Source organism: Apteryx mantelli, chromosome 4, assembly GCF_036417845.1.
Source record: "Apteryx mantelli isolate bAptMan1 chromosome 4, bAptMan1.hap1, whole genome shotgun sequence".
Classification (NCBI taxonomy): Eukaryota; Metazoa; Chordata; class Aves; order Apterygiformes; family Apterygidae; genus Apteryx; species Apteryx mantelli.
In genome coordinates, this window is record NC_089981.1 from 73,867,869 (window position 1) to 73,885,212 (window position 17,344).

Sequence of the window (17,344 nt, forward strand, 5' to 3'; positions counted from 1 at the left end):
CGTTACAACTATCACCTGAATTTGCTTACATAATTCTTTTCTAAGAACATTCTTGTATGGCTTGGGAAATATATACAGACATGGAGAATGCACAGTCCTAGCCTCTTGGCAGAAGTATATCATATAAGGACCTGCAGCGCCTTTAACTTGTCCTCTGCTGAAGACTTGGTTGCTTCTCTAATGCAGCCGTTTAATCTTTCTGTCACACCATTCAGCCACAATTGAAACTGGTTGATGTTAGCACTGTACCGCTCGTGTTCTTTGGTTATCTTTTCCAGCAGTTTCACTCTGCTCTGTAACGAGAGACATCAGAAACAGTGAGGACAGTGCTTATCTGGCTCTTTTTCCTTTATGCTGTAACCCAGAAAATTCAAACAAGAGTCTCTTTCTGTGAGTCCCCGCAGCCCTTGGCTCTGCAGGAATTCACAGTTCGTCTCAAGTAAGAGGATACAAAAGTACATAAAGGCTTGTCCCAAGTCTTGGTCATGCTGCACTCTCTCATCAGTTAGTCTCTGAGCAGGCAAACTGCAAGATCCTCTCAGGTGAATTTCTAGCTTTCCCTTTCCAAAAATTCATATTCTCTCATTGGAAAAAGAAGAGACAGAAGTCTGTTTCTGGTTTTGGCTTCAGGGGGGCAAAAGCAGCTATGTTCCCTAGTAAAAAAAAATAAAGATGAGCAATACAATAGATTTTCTTTGCCTACCTGTCAAAATGAGAAAGAGATAGACTGGGGTAGGTGCATGCCAGTTATTTCAAAGTATTCACTATTTAAACAGGCTGTGAAGAAAGTGACTGTAGCTTCAACTCAAAGTATCCCTCGAAATCATCCAACCCAGGAGCTTTTGTACTTTTTTGATTTGCAGATCACAAATGATCCTCTGGTGGTAGTACAGCCCCTGGAAGCAAATTTAAGCCTATGGGCAACAGACTTGATTTTCTGAGTTACTCTTTGTGCATCCTATATGAGGAATCACTGGACTTAGAGAGGCCAGCACACCATGAGTTGCTCACAGCTGATCTAGCCTGACAGCCCTTATAACAAGGCAGGGTACATTTGCCCAGACCAGCCCTGTTTGTCAGCTGAAGATTTGTCCTTTGCTGAAGAAGATTCTACATGAATCATGAAGAATCCTATTCTGTTGTTTCACTAATATAATATCCAACCTAAATATTATTTCCTGCAATTCAGACTGATTTTTTTTCTTGCCCTTCCCCAGTTGGCATGGAGAACAATTAAATTACACCGTAGTTACACTAGAAAAAGAAATTTGTCTCTTGTGCAATACATTTAGTGCTTGCAGCACCCTTCAAAGGCTTTGCTCTCACTGGCACAATGGGCACAACGGGACGAGTTTCATTTTGCGTAATATTGGATACATCCTGTGCCTCTGAGCAGAGCTTAATCCCAGCTGCACTCTACAAAGAGCAGGAGGATAGCTGCAACTGTGGGCGGAGGTTTGGGAGTCCCCTCCACACCTTCCTTGTCTCTGTGAGCCTCTGGGCAGAGCCCCCCACCCCCTTGTGCTAATGGGGGATGGACCATTGGGGGCTTTGCCCTTCACCTTTGGGACAGGTTATGCCCACGGTGCAATGCAAAGCCATCACTCTCCAGGTGCCACCATGTCTCACCATGCAAGCGTTTTCCACAATTACATTCTTATCTCTGCTGATATGTGCAAATCAAGAGTGACTCCCCTAAAGTTAGCTGAGTTGCTCTGGGACCAAAGAGCCGCAGTTAAGGGACAACCGGGCGCAGTACTGCTTCCCACGGTGGACGAAATGCTGCCCCGTTATTAGAGCAGCCCCTTTAAAAGCACCATCTGTGCAAACAGTGGTTTGGATAACAGATCAAAAGGCAGAATTATGGTAGCAAACTTCTGTGATCAAGATGCATCCAGCAACACCTCACTTGTGTGCTAGCCCCCCTTGCCTTGATTCTCAAGTCAGTAGAGGTGCATAACAGTTAAACAACTCTTGCTTTGACCTAAAGTCAAAGCTCTTAGAGGTGTAAATGGGCCAAACATTGAGCTGAAGCAAGTCAGTCAAAGCTTACTGATTCCCAGGAACTAGGCCAATTTATTGAACCAACAGAAATACAAGTGGCAAAATCAGAAGCTCCAAAGGGAGCAAGTCAGATTAACAAAGCAGAGCCATTACACTAATATCCAAAGGGTTAAAGAGGAAGCAGAAACAGCCTCCCCCAGGACAGGCTGTTCAGCCAAAACAAAGGAGTGCATGGTTGGGATACTTCTGCTGGTCAGGGAGGTCAAGGAGATGACGTGAATATGAACAGACTTTGTTAGCTGTCAAGCAAAAGGCTAACCAACTGCTGACTGAACCCCCACCACGAAGTTAGGCAGGGAATTTTTCTAATGATGCAAAAGATGCTGTCACTTGCTATTAGGTTTGCTGTTTGGGGAACGGGACAGCATTGAATTCCTTCTGCCTCCACGTGCACTTGGAAAACCTGAGGAAACTTGCTCAGCAAGGATGTGGCCCTGGAAGAAATGAGAGCACTGACAGGAACAGAATGGTCCCTGTGGGCTGCAGAGGAAGAGACGTGTCAGGGCAGGATACACCCAGCCCTGGGTACTAACCGAGGGTAACGCGAGGCACAGGAAATCCTCTCCCTAAGTTCCCCCTATAGGCAGTGAAGGGATGCAGCCTCCTCTGGAAGGCAACTTAGAGCACATAAAGCAATTCCTGCTTTAAAGCCATCTGTGGGATCCTCTCTGCTGCTTGTGTTGGGAATGCAGCCTAAAGCCGACCTCTATAAATCAGCCCCTCCCTTCCCTGGCATGGCTCCAGGCGGCTGGGGGCACTGCTGTTGCTGTGAGCCCTGGGCTGAGCCCCGCGAAGGGTGCAGGCGGCTCGAGGGCTGCAGGAGGGAGGTGGGAGGCAGCCACAGCTCGCAAGGACGCAGCTATGAAGCGTGGCAGGGGCACGTTCGGGAAGGTTGGCCTGTTCTGGAGCACTCTCAGGAGCTGTCTCGGCCGTTTCAGGGCAAGTTCAGCTCCCAGCACGCAGGAAGGAGCAGCGCTGCCCCAGCTCTCTGTCCCCCGGGGCTGCGCTCTTCAGAGCTGCAGACCCTGCTAAAAAGCCCTGTGTGCGCTCCATGGACGGGAGGGACGCCTCGGTGCTGCACGTGGGAAGGCTGGGCCCAGCCTCCTCCTCCATGTGCAGGCAGAGGCAGCGGGTTGTGGAACAGAAATTTTTGCTCTGTGGCATTACAAGGACAGAAGGACCTGAAATGTTGAATGAACCTGCAGGACAGGATACCTCATCCCTGTAGCCTTTCCTGGTGCTTACAGTCTTAGTAGCTCTGCAGTACATGAGGGATGGCATTATAAATATCTAGGTTTGAGTTAACAGAGACAACGTGCAGTGAAATTGATTTGACCTGCTAGGGCTTCAATTTGAATAAATCTGAATAAATATCAACATACCATAAATTGTAACTTTTCCTACCATCTTCAGTCACCATTTATGCTAAAAATCACAACCTCTACCTCCACATATCGTTATTTTATCAGGCAAGGGAATGTGGGAGGTGGCTGCCATACCTAAAAAAACCCACCCCAGTCAATGTAATTAAAAGAAAATGATGTTCTTTTAAAATTTGTCAATGACAAGGAAACATGATAGCATTAAGGGAGGAAAAAAAACAAATCAAACCCCCAGAAGCTCACATATGCTCATACCAGAGGAGCAAAGTCACAGGCAAACCATTTAAGAAACACTGTCCAAGAGCTTGTCTTCGGATAGAGCTGGACAACTGCACAGCATCTAAATATGCTCTTCAACCACAAGTGTAATCTGTGAACACCAGCAACCCTCCTCTGACAGGCAGCTCAGGCATTCAGCTGGCATCTGCAATTCACATTTAGCCTGGCCTCTCCTCATGAGAGGGGCCCCTTACAGCTCCTGTGCCTCTTTCATTCACTCCTCCCTCCTGGTGGAAGAGGTGGCAGGGTTTCTTTCAACTGCTGTTATGCTTTCCAGAGTGATTCCCAAGGTGCCAGTAAGCTTGGCATTAGCTAATGAACCCTGCATTTATTTCAGTTGCAAAATCTAAGGCTTCCCAACTCCCTTCTTTATTCCCTAACTCCTGAAAGAGGGATTTCTTAGCAGGATTTTCTTACTCCATCTGTCTGTGAAATGTGGTATTTATAACCAATGCCAAAGAAAAGGACCTTTTTCTAGTATCTCGGTTGGCTGGAGACATAAAGGTATATTTTAACTGAGTACTATGAGCCACTTCCTGATCTTGTTTACACCAGCATCTATCCAAGTCAATTAGAGAAATTACTCTATGTAAAACCAGTCTCAAAAGAGGTCAGATTCAGGTTCTGTGTATTCAAATGTCTTGTTTAAAAGAACTATTTATTAGAATATCTAATGACTGTCTCTTGCTTACAAACCAAGACAAATTTTGGTTAGAAGGGAGTGAGTGACAATTTTAAATGGCAATCCAGAGACACAACACCCTGAATTCCCAGGAACCTTCTTATTCTGAAAACCAGTTGCCTTGTAATGAATACATCTACCTTTGAAGAAAAAAAAAAAGTCAAAGTTCAGGTGCTAGTCTATCAGAGGCTTTACAGTTCTCTGCAGCAGCTGTAGATATAGAATTTCCAAATACTCTTTTTTTTTTGGAGAGAGTTATTACAGCAGTTGTGACTATTTTATGACTAAAAAAATACGAGTTTCACATTTCTGAAAGCTGCCAGTTCCTGTATTTTACAGAACTAGTATCTGCAGAGCAAGCAGAGTGATGGCATGAACATCCCCACGTTGTTCTTCCAGTGTGATCTAAAGTTAACCTTGTCTGACGACACCCAGGGAGGGAGAGCATACATCTCCATGAACGAACAGAAGGTGACAAAGTGACAGAGGCAGATGGTAGAGCCAATGTAATGAAAATTATTTATATTTGCATCAGGTAATTCCAGCTTACAGAATTCTTGGCAGCCATTATGAGACAGCTCTTTATGCTTGGGATAGATGTATCTCAATATTCCTTTGAGTATTTCTATTAATTTAGGCTAGTGAGGAACTGAATGCAACTTTTCTGCCCATCTGCAAGTCTCTGCCCTTTAGCTATGGCACACAATCTAATCCTACCTTTACCTCAGTTTTTTAGTGAAAAGTATGAGTCTTATCTAAAATCTGTACCCAGGAATAGCGTGAAAGGAAACCACTGGCACTGAAAGATGAACTAGAATGTCTTACACCAGCCTATCTAACAGCTGCTTGAACTGGGACATTAGAGTCAGGCAAAAAATTATGTGTGTCCAGTAAAAATCCTTCAGGTAGCAGAACTGGTCATTTGTGTTCAGTGTTGGAGCAGCACCCGATTCCCATCTCAATGTTTGCCAGTTCTGCAGGTGAGGAGTGTAGATCTGGATCTGGATTAATGCTACATCCTCCAACAAGCGTGCACACATGCAATATTCACTGATGCTGTGGACAGGTACTTTGCATCTGGTTATACAAGGATCACTGATGCATCAAAAGATGATGCATCAGACTTTACACAGAGAGGACCTAAACCAATATTCACTAGATCACAGTAAGCAGCTTGCAGTTAGTCTACAAAAACATATTATAAAGTACAGTGGAGAGCATGACAATTGTTGCAAACAGTCCACTGAATAAAAGAACAGGGGTCCTCAGCCCTGCTTCCCTTTGCAGTTGCTACCAGGAAAGCCCCATCATTCAAGAAACATGAATAGTAAATACTATTCACAACTATGTACAATACTGTACACTGGTGAAAATTTAACATCTCCCACTCTTTATAGGTGTACCTGAGCTTCTTCCTTGATTCCTTCATATTCCACCCTCATCTTCTTCTGAGCATCTTCATCAACGCTGGGGTCACCTATCCTGTTGAACAAGGAAACAGCTTCCTCTAGCAGCCTTTCCAGCAGGACTGACTGATTTAAGACGTCATTCAGCAGAACCTGAGCGTGGCTCAGCTGCCACTGCTTCTCCTTTAAGCCAAGCTGCAACTCAATGTCAGGCTCCAAGGTCACTCTCATGTTGTGAATCCATGCATAAAACTCATCTTGGGCTTTAAGGTACTCACTCCAGTGCAGCCAGACCCACTCAATACGGCTGTTGGAGAGAGTAAGAGAGATGAAATTATGATGGGATCAGTGGAGACTGGCAAGTTCAAAATGCCCTCAAAGCAAAGGACCAGGTTCTCAGCAATTTTGAGCTGTTCTCTCTGACTTCAGAAGTTTAGGATTAACTTACCAGGTTCTCCCCGCTCTGTGGAGGAAACATCCTGTACAAGGCACTATGCCCAGCAAAACTCATCATTTAAGTCCCTGAGCTACACTGGCTATGAAGGGAGGGAGCGCTGAGGTCCCATGGACTGTCTCTTTCCATAGTCACCACCTGGTCCTGGGACTGGGATAAGCAGTGACTGCTACCTACAGTCCAGGCAGCACAGAGAGGCAGGAAGCACTTTATGAAAGCACTGGATGAGACAACTGTCCCAACACACCAAATAGTCTTGTGCAAAGAGTACATTTGCCTTACCTGTGGCAGTGAGTAATGTAGATGGCTGTCTCTTCCCACAAGGCCTTAATGTCTTTCAGTTTAGATAGTACCTCATGTTTCTTATCCTCACTGATGCTGCGGAGCGCAGCATCTGCCTTCACAAGAATCAAGTCCATTTTCAAGCTGCCTTCTGGCTCCAGCTCACGTATTTTCTATTAGAAAAACAAATGAGACTGAAAGCATGAGAAGAAAGCAGGCAGAATTAATGACATTCAAACTTTGTTTTTACCCAGGAATTATGAAGTCCCTGCTGCAAAGCTTCTCCTGAATAGAAAATAAGAACTTTCCTCAGATTTGTTTATTCTAAATTATCCTAAAGGACTGAACTGACTTGAAAACAAGTAGCAGTTAAAAAACAGTTTAAATCAGCTACAAAAACAAATCATGCCCTATCAAATGCTTGTGGCTGTGTTTCTGTTACTGTTATAAAGTTATTCCACTATGTCGCAACATGACAGTCATTAATCTTTTTTTTTTCCAAAGAGCATAGAGGCAATCTCCACAGAGAACATTGTGACGTCTCAATTTTAAGCTGTACTGTAAGAAATCCTGATATATATTCAAAAGACTTCCTATTATAAAAAAAGGTTGGATCAGAAAACAAGCCAAAAGAAGTTAACTAGCAGAATTTTCTGTCTGTTATCAACTTTTGCTTCAACCCTAAATTGCAAAGTTATGAGTTGGTGAAGATGTGTATCTTACACGAACCTGAATGCAAGGAACTCAAATTTAAGCCATACGATTTTATGTAAACTCTCTTCTTGTACCCAGAGATGAAAAACTAGCACAACTTCTATAAAATGTTACAGAATAAATTATGTCCCAATCTGGATGTCACCTTTCAGCATCACTTTATCCAAATTCACGATACCATCATAATGGCTTTTCTTGCTGTTCCTTTCACTAAGTCCTGGAAAACTGCAGGCTTTCAAGTTTGAAGGAAAAGGCTTCTTTTATGAAAACACTGAGAGGTTCAAAATTAACAACTACTTTTGGAAAGATTAGGCCCATGGGATTTTCTCAAAAAAATCCAAGTAAGTTATTGCAAAGATGAGACCAAATCACAGGCCTTTGAACTTCCAGTTTCACATTTTGGGAAGAGACCAATATTTTTTGGCATCTACATGGCACATCTGCATATTACATATAAACAGGTGTTTGGACAACTATCTACTATGAAATGAGTGATTAAAAGAAAAGCAGAGCAAAGGGTATGGCAGGGAAAGAAAATAAAAGCCACAGCTACCAGCCAACAGAAAAAATTCAAAAGTAAATCTATATTCTAAGCCTGAAATTTTTCCAGCACTTGAAGTGAAAGTAAGCAACAGCCAGAGAGAAAGCTGTGGCTATACAGTCATTTTTCTATTCCAAAGACTGCTTTTTAAATGATTGTTGTCCTTGGCTGGCATTTTCATTAACAAATTAACAAAAAATAAACCACAGAAAGGAAGCATGAAAAAAATGCAAGCCAGATGCAAAAAAAGGAACTGAAGAACGATCACTGGATTTGAAAACAGCCAATGAGTGAAGCAGCGAGCACATCATGAGGAAGCCAGGCCCACAAGGCAAGCAGGATGAGGGAGCAGGAGGTGGATAAGATACACATAGAAAGAGAGAACTAGACACTTTGGAAATTTATCTTTCCAAAGAAAAACAAAATCCAGAATGAAAAAAAAACACCCTTCTAACATGATTTTTGGCATGTTATGGACCTCCTCCAGAGCCCAAAGAAGTCAACGGGTTTTGGTTCAGGTCATATAAATCACCGCAAACCCCTCTATCTTAACTCTTGCCATCTCTGCCATGAACACACACCTTTTGCCAAACTATCACTCTTCCTACTCAAGTTCCTATATTTCCTGCGTGTCTTTGGATACAGTACATATCATAATTTCCCAGACAAAAAGGAAAGGACACAGATAATTTAAGAGTAGAAACAAATCCACACTCCAAGAGGAAACACTTCAGATTTTCATGACTGATATCCAAGTCTATCCATCATCCATCCCTCCATGAATAGTCTCTATATTAGGCCAGTGACATGATCCACCCTTCAAAGAATCCCAGTTAAGAAAAAAAAGCTGAAGACATCACCGTATTGTCCTGCAAGCCACCTCCTCCCTCCATGTAAGCCTGCAATATATTTTAGAGCTGGTTAAACATGCTCAGAAGAGGGAGTCCAAACAAGAGCAGATTCACAAAAAAAAAACTTTGCGGTAAAGAATGACCGAAAAGATTTGGCTGTTTTATTTAGAGAACAGACCAGTTAGAATTAAAGGTAACTATAAAAATAGTTTCAATGTTAATCATAGAAATATCACCACTCCCTCTAATCATGGATAGTACAGATGGTATAAACAGTAATGTTTCAGTTTCTGAGATTATAAAACCAAGATAACATCTAATGAAACTGAAGTTAATGAATGTGAAATCACAACAAGAGAGCAGACATAACCTGCAAAGGGATCTCTGTGAGAATAGTTATATAAGGGATTAAGTAAGAACAGAATAAATTAAAACATTTGCATTTTCATTAGACAGAATATAAAGGGGAGCTGTAAATCCACTTTATCAATTGGTCTTATGGGAAAGGTCCAGCGGGTTACTCTAGAATGCCCATTACTTGGACCTATAATCTTTTTCGATCACTGTCAGGGCCAGGGTCCTGGAGGATATGGAACATTAAGATGATCTGATTCTCTGCTACTGTACACTGGACTTTTGCAAACCACCATCTGGTAATTGCAAGCAGCAACTCAACCATCATTTCAGCTCCTAAACATGCTCATCTGAGAGAGTAAACTTTTTATCTGATAAATCAGGACTGCTGCTAGACTTTCAAACCAAACTGAAAAGTTTGGAAGCCTGTGATATACAATTGCCTTCCTCTTTTTCTACAATGTCTGTAAATATTTTGCAGATGGAAAAATTAGAAAGGATACTGATGCAAGTCCATCCACACAGGACCAGTACTCTAGCAAGAGGGGATAGCTGACAGTTTCCTAATGAAAAACTCCAGGGCTCACAGCAATAACTGCAATTCTTTCCAGTGATACCTAGCTCTGAACTGCTACATCGTGCTTCCCTTACCTCAGTCTCTCTCAGTCTGGCTTCTAAGGCAGATCGAGGTCCCTTGGTGTTGTCATTGATCCTCAGCCTCTCTTGGATGGCCTTCATCCAAGCTTCTGCATTCTCCACGCTACTGTCAAATTCATCCTGTGGCTGCTGAGTCATTGCATTTGAAGAAACTGAAAGGATAAGAAGCAGGGAAGTAAGAAGTTTTTGCTTAAGACCTAAACAGGAAAGCATCCAAGGAAATCTAAAGGAGCAAGGAGGAGAAACAACTGATGTTGTGGCTTTCCTTTTTAATAGTAGTACCAAAAAAGCTCATCCATACAGCAGTACCATGATTCAGCAGAGCACAGAGTAGACATTCACATTCCAGCTTTCTCAAATAAAAATCTATCAGTAAATAAAAAGTAGGTGGGGAATTGTGGGAGGCTCCATTACAATAAACGGATTTAATTCAAAGCCTTCAAATGAGGTTAATTTGGTGTTCATGGTACCTTCAGATTGGCTATACCAGTTAGAAACATACCGTCTCTTCCTAGAGCCTAGTCAGCACAAGACTCTCTCTAAGTCCTTTCAGGCTCATGTACTGAACATCTGACCCCAGACTTGCACAGCATTTAAGCACATGCTTAACCTGGAGGTATATAAACCCCTTAAAGCTGGTGAGATCAGGATCAGATGCTTAGACCTTTAGTTAGCTTGTTCTGCTGAGGCTGTGCAGAGGTTATCTGAATGTGTGTGCAGTGAGTCTGGGATACACAAACACAATGGGAATTGGCCAGCAACTGCCAAGACAAACCACTAATAAGCCATCGCATGGAAATATCTATAAACACTTATGAATTTTTTCTTTTGCCATCTCTTTTATTCCATATCAGGCTCTTCTCCGCTGCATGGAAGTTTTGGTTTTCCCCTTCCTTCACTTTCCTCTCATTGCTGCTGCCCCACTGCAAGGAGCAGACACGATAGTTGCTTGCACTGTTCACTCTGTTAATGCACTCTTGTGTCCTGTCTGTTTAGAGTGTGTGCTCCTGGCAGCCCAGACGGCATCCTCTGTGCCTGTTCAAAAAAAAGGAAAGCCACCCTATGCTAGGCCTTAGGCACTGCCATACTAAAGCCAAGCAACCAGTGTTTCTTGTAAATTAAAATATTTTTCCTCTTTGTTATTCATCATGGAAATCTTTTTCAACACAAAGTTTTAGAGTTAATTACTGAACCCAAGTCTGTTGTACAGAATTCGACCCTGTAACAGCCCCCTCACTTTCCCTGAGACAATTCACATGGAAGGAACTGCTCAGTGCAAGAGGTAAAGGATGGCCCTTGAAGCTGGGCCAGTGGTGTTTTGTAACCACTTGAAATTCTAGGTCACCAAGCTGTCACCACAAGAGGACAGCATCCTGCTCTTGCCCACTGGCAGAAAGCTTCCCACCATCCTGCTGATGTTCCTCTCCACATGGTGGAGGACACAAGACATTTGCATTCACAACATTAATGTTTGGCAACAAAGACGGTCTCAATTGTTGCTTCCTAGCCTTCAGCAGGCTTTATGCTCAACAGGTCCCTGTACAGAGTGAGAAAACTGCATCTACAGAGCACCTCCTGCCCTACCCACAGGAATTACTGGAAGAAACAGAGAACGGGTTAAACCTCAATGCACAGACAAGTAGAGCTGCATTTACGTGGAAGAGGGAATTATTCTGTAAGTGGGAGACGTCAGAAGAGGCAAAATCCACAGCTATAACTCTAAGAACTAGAGGGCAGTTTTAAAAAACCTGACCGTGCCTTGAAACGATTAAAGAACAGAACAGGATGCACTAGTGAGGGTGGCATGGAATGGGGCAGTTACTCCCTCTGTCAGATATAAAAAGTATGATAGGATATATAATTAAAGCTCAAATCATTGACTTACACATCAAGAGTCCTAACGACAAAGCTGGCTAATTGAGTAGTGTTATTTTCAGTGGCTTGCTAGATAGCTGTGTCTTTCTCCAACAATGACTGCTCTACAGCTGATGTTTCTGAACTATAATAATCTAACTCTCATAAAAGAACTCCCATCTCTGCAGCTGACTGATCAGCTCATTTTCACACTAACATTTCTCCTTATATCTATATAAGCCATAGAGTAACTGCTCACTCTCCACTTTCCTTGTTTTATACTGTCTGGGCAAGCAGGCTCTGAACGCACGAGTGTAAGCTGTGGTGATTCCAGTTACACTACTGTGAAACAAAAACTCACAGTAGATTTTCCAGACAGAATCTGATGAGGGGTGACATTCATTTCCAGGAGAGGTTTCTATTTCTGGCAACATCCATATCATAGTCAAAACTGGCTTCAGGACTCCAGTCACAGAGGAGCCAGAAGAGACCATTATGTTATCCCAGTCCTACTTCTCACAAAACGTGGAGGGCAATCAAACATGGTTGAGAAGCACTGGAAAATCTACGATAGTCTAATGTGAAGAAAACCCCACTCATACTCTCCCCTCACACTTCGGCCCTCTAAGAGTAAGGGTTTTCTGTCCAACGAACACAGAAACGTCAGTTCCCATCCCACACACACAGACATTCCACTTATGCAGCCCACATAGAAGGCCATGAAAAAAGTTATTTCAATACTGAGGTCAGCAGTTTGCAAAGGAAGAGAAACACTTGCTTTCTCCAACTGCCTGCCTAACATCACTTACTGATTTTGACCAATTCCTACATCCAGAGCCACAAAACAATTAGATTTAACATTAGCTCTGACTCAGTCCCCAGGTGGATTTCATGATAATTATGGCCTACAATACCTGATACGCGTCAGGACTGCCTGTAGAGACTGCTTGTGGCCTCCTTCGTCCACCCTGGGCCAGTCAGACCCCAGCTGAAGCAATTAGTTGATATGTCCTGGAGTCTTTTCCTCTGGAACCCACTTTCTCTTCCCAGGCATTTAAAGGCATGGGTTGATATCTGTGGGGAAAAAGTATGTTTTCTGACTTATTGCCTGCTTGGGAAGAAAAACAGCTGATGACAACAGTTGTTTGGCAATATCTTGATTTTTTTTTTTTTTTGCAGAAGCTCCTAAAGCTGGGATGATTACTGGATAAATGTTTGTTATGAATCAGAAGTATTTACCCCATTTCTGCTGTATCATTGGGACTAAAGGATTAAGCAATATTTCTGGAGATGAAATACAGGGCTGTGCTCAGTACAAGAAAGACAAAGGAGAAATAGCAGCTCCTGAGCCAGACAGAGTTATTTAGCTGTGTAAAGGCAACATTCATAGACCTGCCTGAAGCACTGGAGTACTGTTAGGGCTACCGGTACCATGGTGTGACAGCCTCTGTCCCAGTCACAGGCACAGTCACTAGGATCCACTGTGCCAGGGAAAGCCTCTGCTAAAAAACACACAGATGCAACCCTCTGAGCAATTTGAACAAAAAACAAAACACGTTTTTATCATAATCATTTTCAAATGCATGTAGCTGTTTAAACAGCCTCTTGTCATTTTAATGCCACATGAATTAGTTTATTAATTCATACTGTGGAAGGCATATTGACACTGCAGAAAGCTTTTAAAGCCTGTATACATATATTACTAAATGAGGGTAATAATTAAGCATGAGAAATTCTGGCATAAATAATGAGCCACTGAGCAAAGACCAATTCTATTTCCCCAAATGCAATGATGCAGTCACTTAGTACAGGCAAGCAAGAAGCATATTTCAAGGTGCTGAGCATAACTGACCCAGGACAGCACCTGCAATATATCCAGAGGTTATAAAAATGATTTGACTATTTCAGGAATGGGAAGATATTAGAGATGGATCAGTGCCAGAATCCTTTAGCTGATTCTCTCCGCAATGCCGGTCCTCGTACTTTCTTTGAATTGTCCTCCACTGTCCCCCAAACACCATCTAGCAGTGCCTGGGAGGGCACAGGCGTTTCGGTGGTGCAGAAGGCATGATGCCTCGGCCCTTGCTCGGCCCGACCCCCTGCATGCCCATGGCACAGTTAGCGCATCGTGGTGGGCTGATGGTGGGCATGCAGCTCAGCTACCATGGCTGGGATAGCCACACCTTTGACAGAGGGACAAATCAACTCCTGTGGCAGCAGACACCTCCCTCCAGCCAACATCACCGCTCTCACCCCCTTTTGTCCAGCTATGAAGTCGTTTCACGAGAAGGAGGTCAGACAACTGCTTCCAAACAGCCAGAGGAGACCAGGTAGCTGACAGGGTGCTGGGAGCACACTCGCTGTCCCACGAGCAGATAAATCAGAGTAATAAGCTGACTGGTCTGTATTATAGCTCATGGAGCCACTACATGGTAGCAGGGACATTCAGAGATACGGAGATGCCCAGATCTCCAGGGCAGACCACAAGACAGTGAGAGGTACAGACCATCCACCACATGATCCAGCCAGCACTCACAGAGCCAAATTTCTCAGAGCACTTCTTCCTTAAGTACATCCACTTTACCTATCTTTCTACTGCATCTAATAACCCTCACCAGGGTACTGTGAGGTTTACTTATTTAATATTTGTAAAGTACTACCAAGAGCTTTTAAAGTTATTACACAAGCACAGTGTCTTTTTGGTAGGATTATCCCACTGTTTTGCAATGTTTGCTAATGTACTTTTTTTCCCCTCCACCAAGTCATGTTGCTTCCCCCTGCTTAAAACATTTCTCACAACCTCTCCCATTTTAAACATTTTAAACATTCTTTTAAACCCTACAACCTTACAGAACACAGGCTTCTAAATGGTTTCAATATGTCCTGGATTCCTGTGTTCGTATACTACTTGAGTAACTTCCAGAACCCAGTTCTTACAAAAATAAAAAGAAAGTACAAAAACGCTGCAGGAAATTCAAATCACTCACCATTAGGGAGACTGTTTTCCCGTTATTGAAAGACTTCAAACTTTTCATAAGCCTTTCCATTTGGTAGAAATCAAAGTTCCAGGATTGCACGTGAGAAAGATTATAAAAAACACTGGAGTGTGTCAAATTTTATACAAATGCATGAGTGTGGAAGCAATTGTGGTTCTGGGAATTGTCTGGTTCCTGGGGTAATTTAATAACTTTTCAGCTGCCCTGGATATTGTAAGAGCAGGTCTGAGAAGGGGCAGAGCTGGAAGCTCTGATTGGACTGTTCCAGGCTGGACTGGAGGGCCAATCTTTGGTACAGATCACATCCGAGAGGCAAAGCACTGATCTTTGTCTTTCCAAAGCTGCATATTTTTGGCCCACTCCAGGAGATGCTATTCTGAATCACCATTAGAAGATGCTTTGCCAACCAAAAGACCAAAAGCCTCCTGGGGAACTACACCCACATACAGTAAAGTTAAACTGCACAACTAGATGGGAAGCCCTTAAGATTGCAAATAAAAGGTTTTGCTATTTCCAGCATAATCTTTTTGAGGCTCAAAACATTAATCCTACCATCTTGGCCATCTTCCAGGACAGCCTTTTCCTGTGTCATCTGAAGTGAATGTTTAGTCAGTGATTGTTTGTCCTAATTAATGAGAGAGAGAATAAATAGTTTTTGGAATAATCACATCCAAATCCTAGTTACAAGTATCCCCTTCAACCAAGGAATAGTAACATCACCTACAGTGCATACAGCACTCATGCGTATCACAGCCATTTCCTTTCTTTTACAAAACAATACCCATAGGAAGCCTATGGCTAATGCAAGACCGTCTGCCACAACATGATCACATCAGACAATTTAATATCTAATTGATCAATAAAACTGAAAAGCAGACTGAAAAACGTGTCTGCCAGATATGTTCTGGGTCAGGCCAATTCTGAAAAGGCTTTATTTTTTCTACCACATGTTTAAAGATTAATTTCAGACTTTGGTGAGAGGCAGCGCAAATGGGATATCACTTTGTTTTATAAACCTCCTTTGGCAAGTATGTAATTTCCAGGTCTAAGAAGCCATTTCCTAAAAAATGGATCAAAATTTTAAAATAATTCTATGTCTGAATGGAATCATCGCATGCAAGAAGGGCACAGCTGGGTTCTGGGGCAATCTTCCCTTTGGATATCAGCAACGACAGTCGGTATATCTGACTGCAGCACTTTCAGTTTTGACTCAAAACCATTTGGAAAAAAAGTTTTGGAGAGGTCCCTTAATTATAAATCTCTCCCCTGTCCCTACACTCCACAAACACACACACGCATGCACACATGCATGCACACTGCTGTTTTCCCAAGTGACTCTAGGAGACAGGTGGGTCTACCATGATTCAATTAAATTAGTAAAATGCAGGATTTAGCAATGGTCCAGAATTTCTTTTTACCACCAGGAAGACAGAGCATCTGTATTAGCTATTTGTCTTAGATTTTGATCCTCTATCCCTGCATTATTGAGGTATTAAACAATCGTTAGAGCATTTATTCAGTCAGCACCCCTGGGTAGTGAGGCAGTACTCCATCCCACTTTTAGAAACCACCTCAGGTTCAAAGGTGCCTTGTTCCTTGCCTCTAGGCAATACGGAAAAGCAGGACAGGACAAGAATGGAATTGATATTTCATGTAATCAGCTAGTGGCCTAAACACTACAGAGAGTGGTTTTCAACCTTTTCTAATTGATGCATCCCTGCAAGTTTTTCTATAGAGATGCAGATCTCTGTTTAGTGACTTTAAGCTTAATGATAACAACTTGCTTCTCCTAATTACCTTTCACAGATTCTTCAGCAGTAGCCCAGGAAATCTCAGGTTAAATACCTCTGCTCTAAAACATCATTCTTCATATTCAGGGTAGATTTTCACTTCTGAAATTGCCCATAAATGGTATCTACTAGCTTACCAGCTATCTTCATCTTGTGAACTTGTACACAGCTGCTGAAATAGGCTAGATTTTCAACTTTGTTCAGCTCCCTAAGTTTTACCATCAGTCAGCCAAGGAAAGAGCACAACAAGCCAACAGCATTAGACTCATGGTTTCTGGAGGCTAGGATTTATGTATTTAATTATTTCCCACTTGTCCTCTACAGACTGTATGATCCTCCTTCAGTACCAGGTGCCAGTCACAGCACTGATAGATTGACTAATAAACCTCTACAATATCTGGGTCTTGGCTAGAGATAGGTGAAAAATTCAGAGTGAATAATATACCTGATAAATTGTTCCTCTTTTGCTGATCATATATTGCATATGGACAATCTATGATTTTCTCAAAGGTATGGTTATTCCTAATTACTTGCCAAATAAATTCTCCAAATTAGCTTTAAGCTGTAGACTGCTCCCAAGTAATTCCTGGGGATTCTTAATACTCCATCTGCACTGCTTAATTTTGGTTAGACACCATCACCCTATTAAGAATCGGGTCTCTTCCCTGGCTGGCTGGCAGCAGCTTATCTCATTTATGTGTGGATTGTCACACAGTAACTCCCAAGGGCCATTTTCATAATCAGGACCCCAATGCGTTTAAGCAGTGGACAAACAGCGCACCTTCCACAGCATGCGGTGTGAGCAGAAGTGTTTTACAGCTAAAAGGATAACAGCTCTGTCCTGAAGAGACTACAGGCTACGCATCAGGAAGGGTTCAGCAGTGAAAGCACCGCACCGGTGTGCGGTTAGGAAGCGGTGAAGGGAAAAGGGACAATTAGAGACTGCAGCTGCATTTCCAGTTCTAATATACATCTCCCTACCTCACTGCCTGGAGCCAGAGATGCTCAAAAAGAGAGTAGGCAGCCTCAACAAGGAAC

The 17,344-nt window shown here is 42.7% G+C and overlaps 1 protein-coding gene across 6 annotated transcripts in view; it reads right to left on the reverse strand.

Annotated features, from left to right (window-relative positions):
• The window catches only part of SYNE3 (spectrin repeat containing nuclear envelope family member 3), a 72,761-nt gene that overhangs the window by 40,438 nt on the left and 14,979 nt on the right, over nt 1–17,344 (reverse strand). For all 6 annotated transcript variants that reach the window (XM_067294925.1, XM_067294930.1, XM_067294928.1 and 3 more), the window contains exons 2-6: nt 12,435–12,594; nt 9,661–9,818; nt 6,550–6,722; nt 5,811–6,120; nt 132–293 (exon numbers count right to left, since the gene is read on the reverse strand). In XM_067294925.1, the coding sequence (XP_067151026.1) occupies nt 132–293; nt 5,811–6,120; nt 6,550–6,722; nt 9,661–9,804 (789 nt within the window). In that variant the 5' untranslated portion in view covers nt 9,805–9,818; nt 12,435–12,594. The remainder of the gene's footprint in view (nt 1–131; nt 294–5,810; nt 6,121–6,549; nt 6,723–9,660; nt 9,819–12,434; nt 12,595–17,344) is intronic.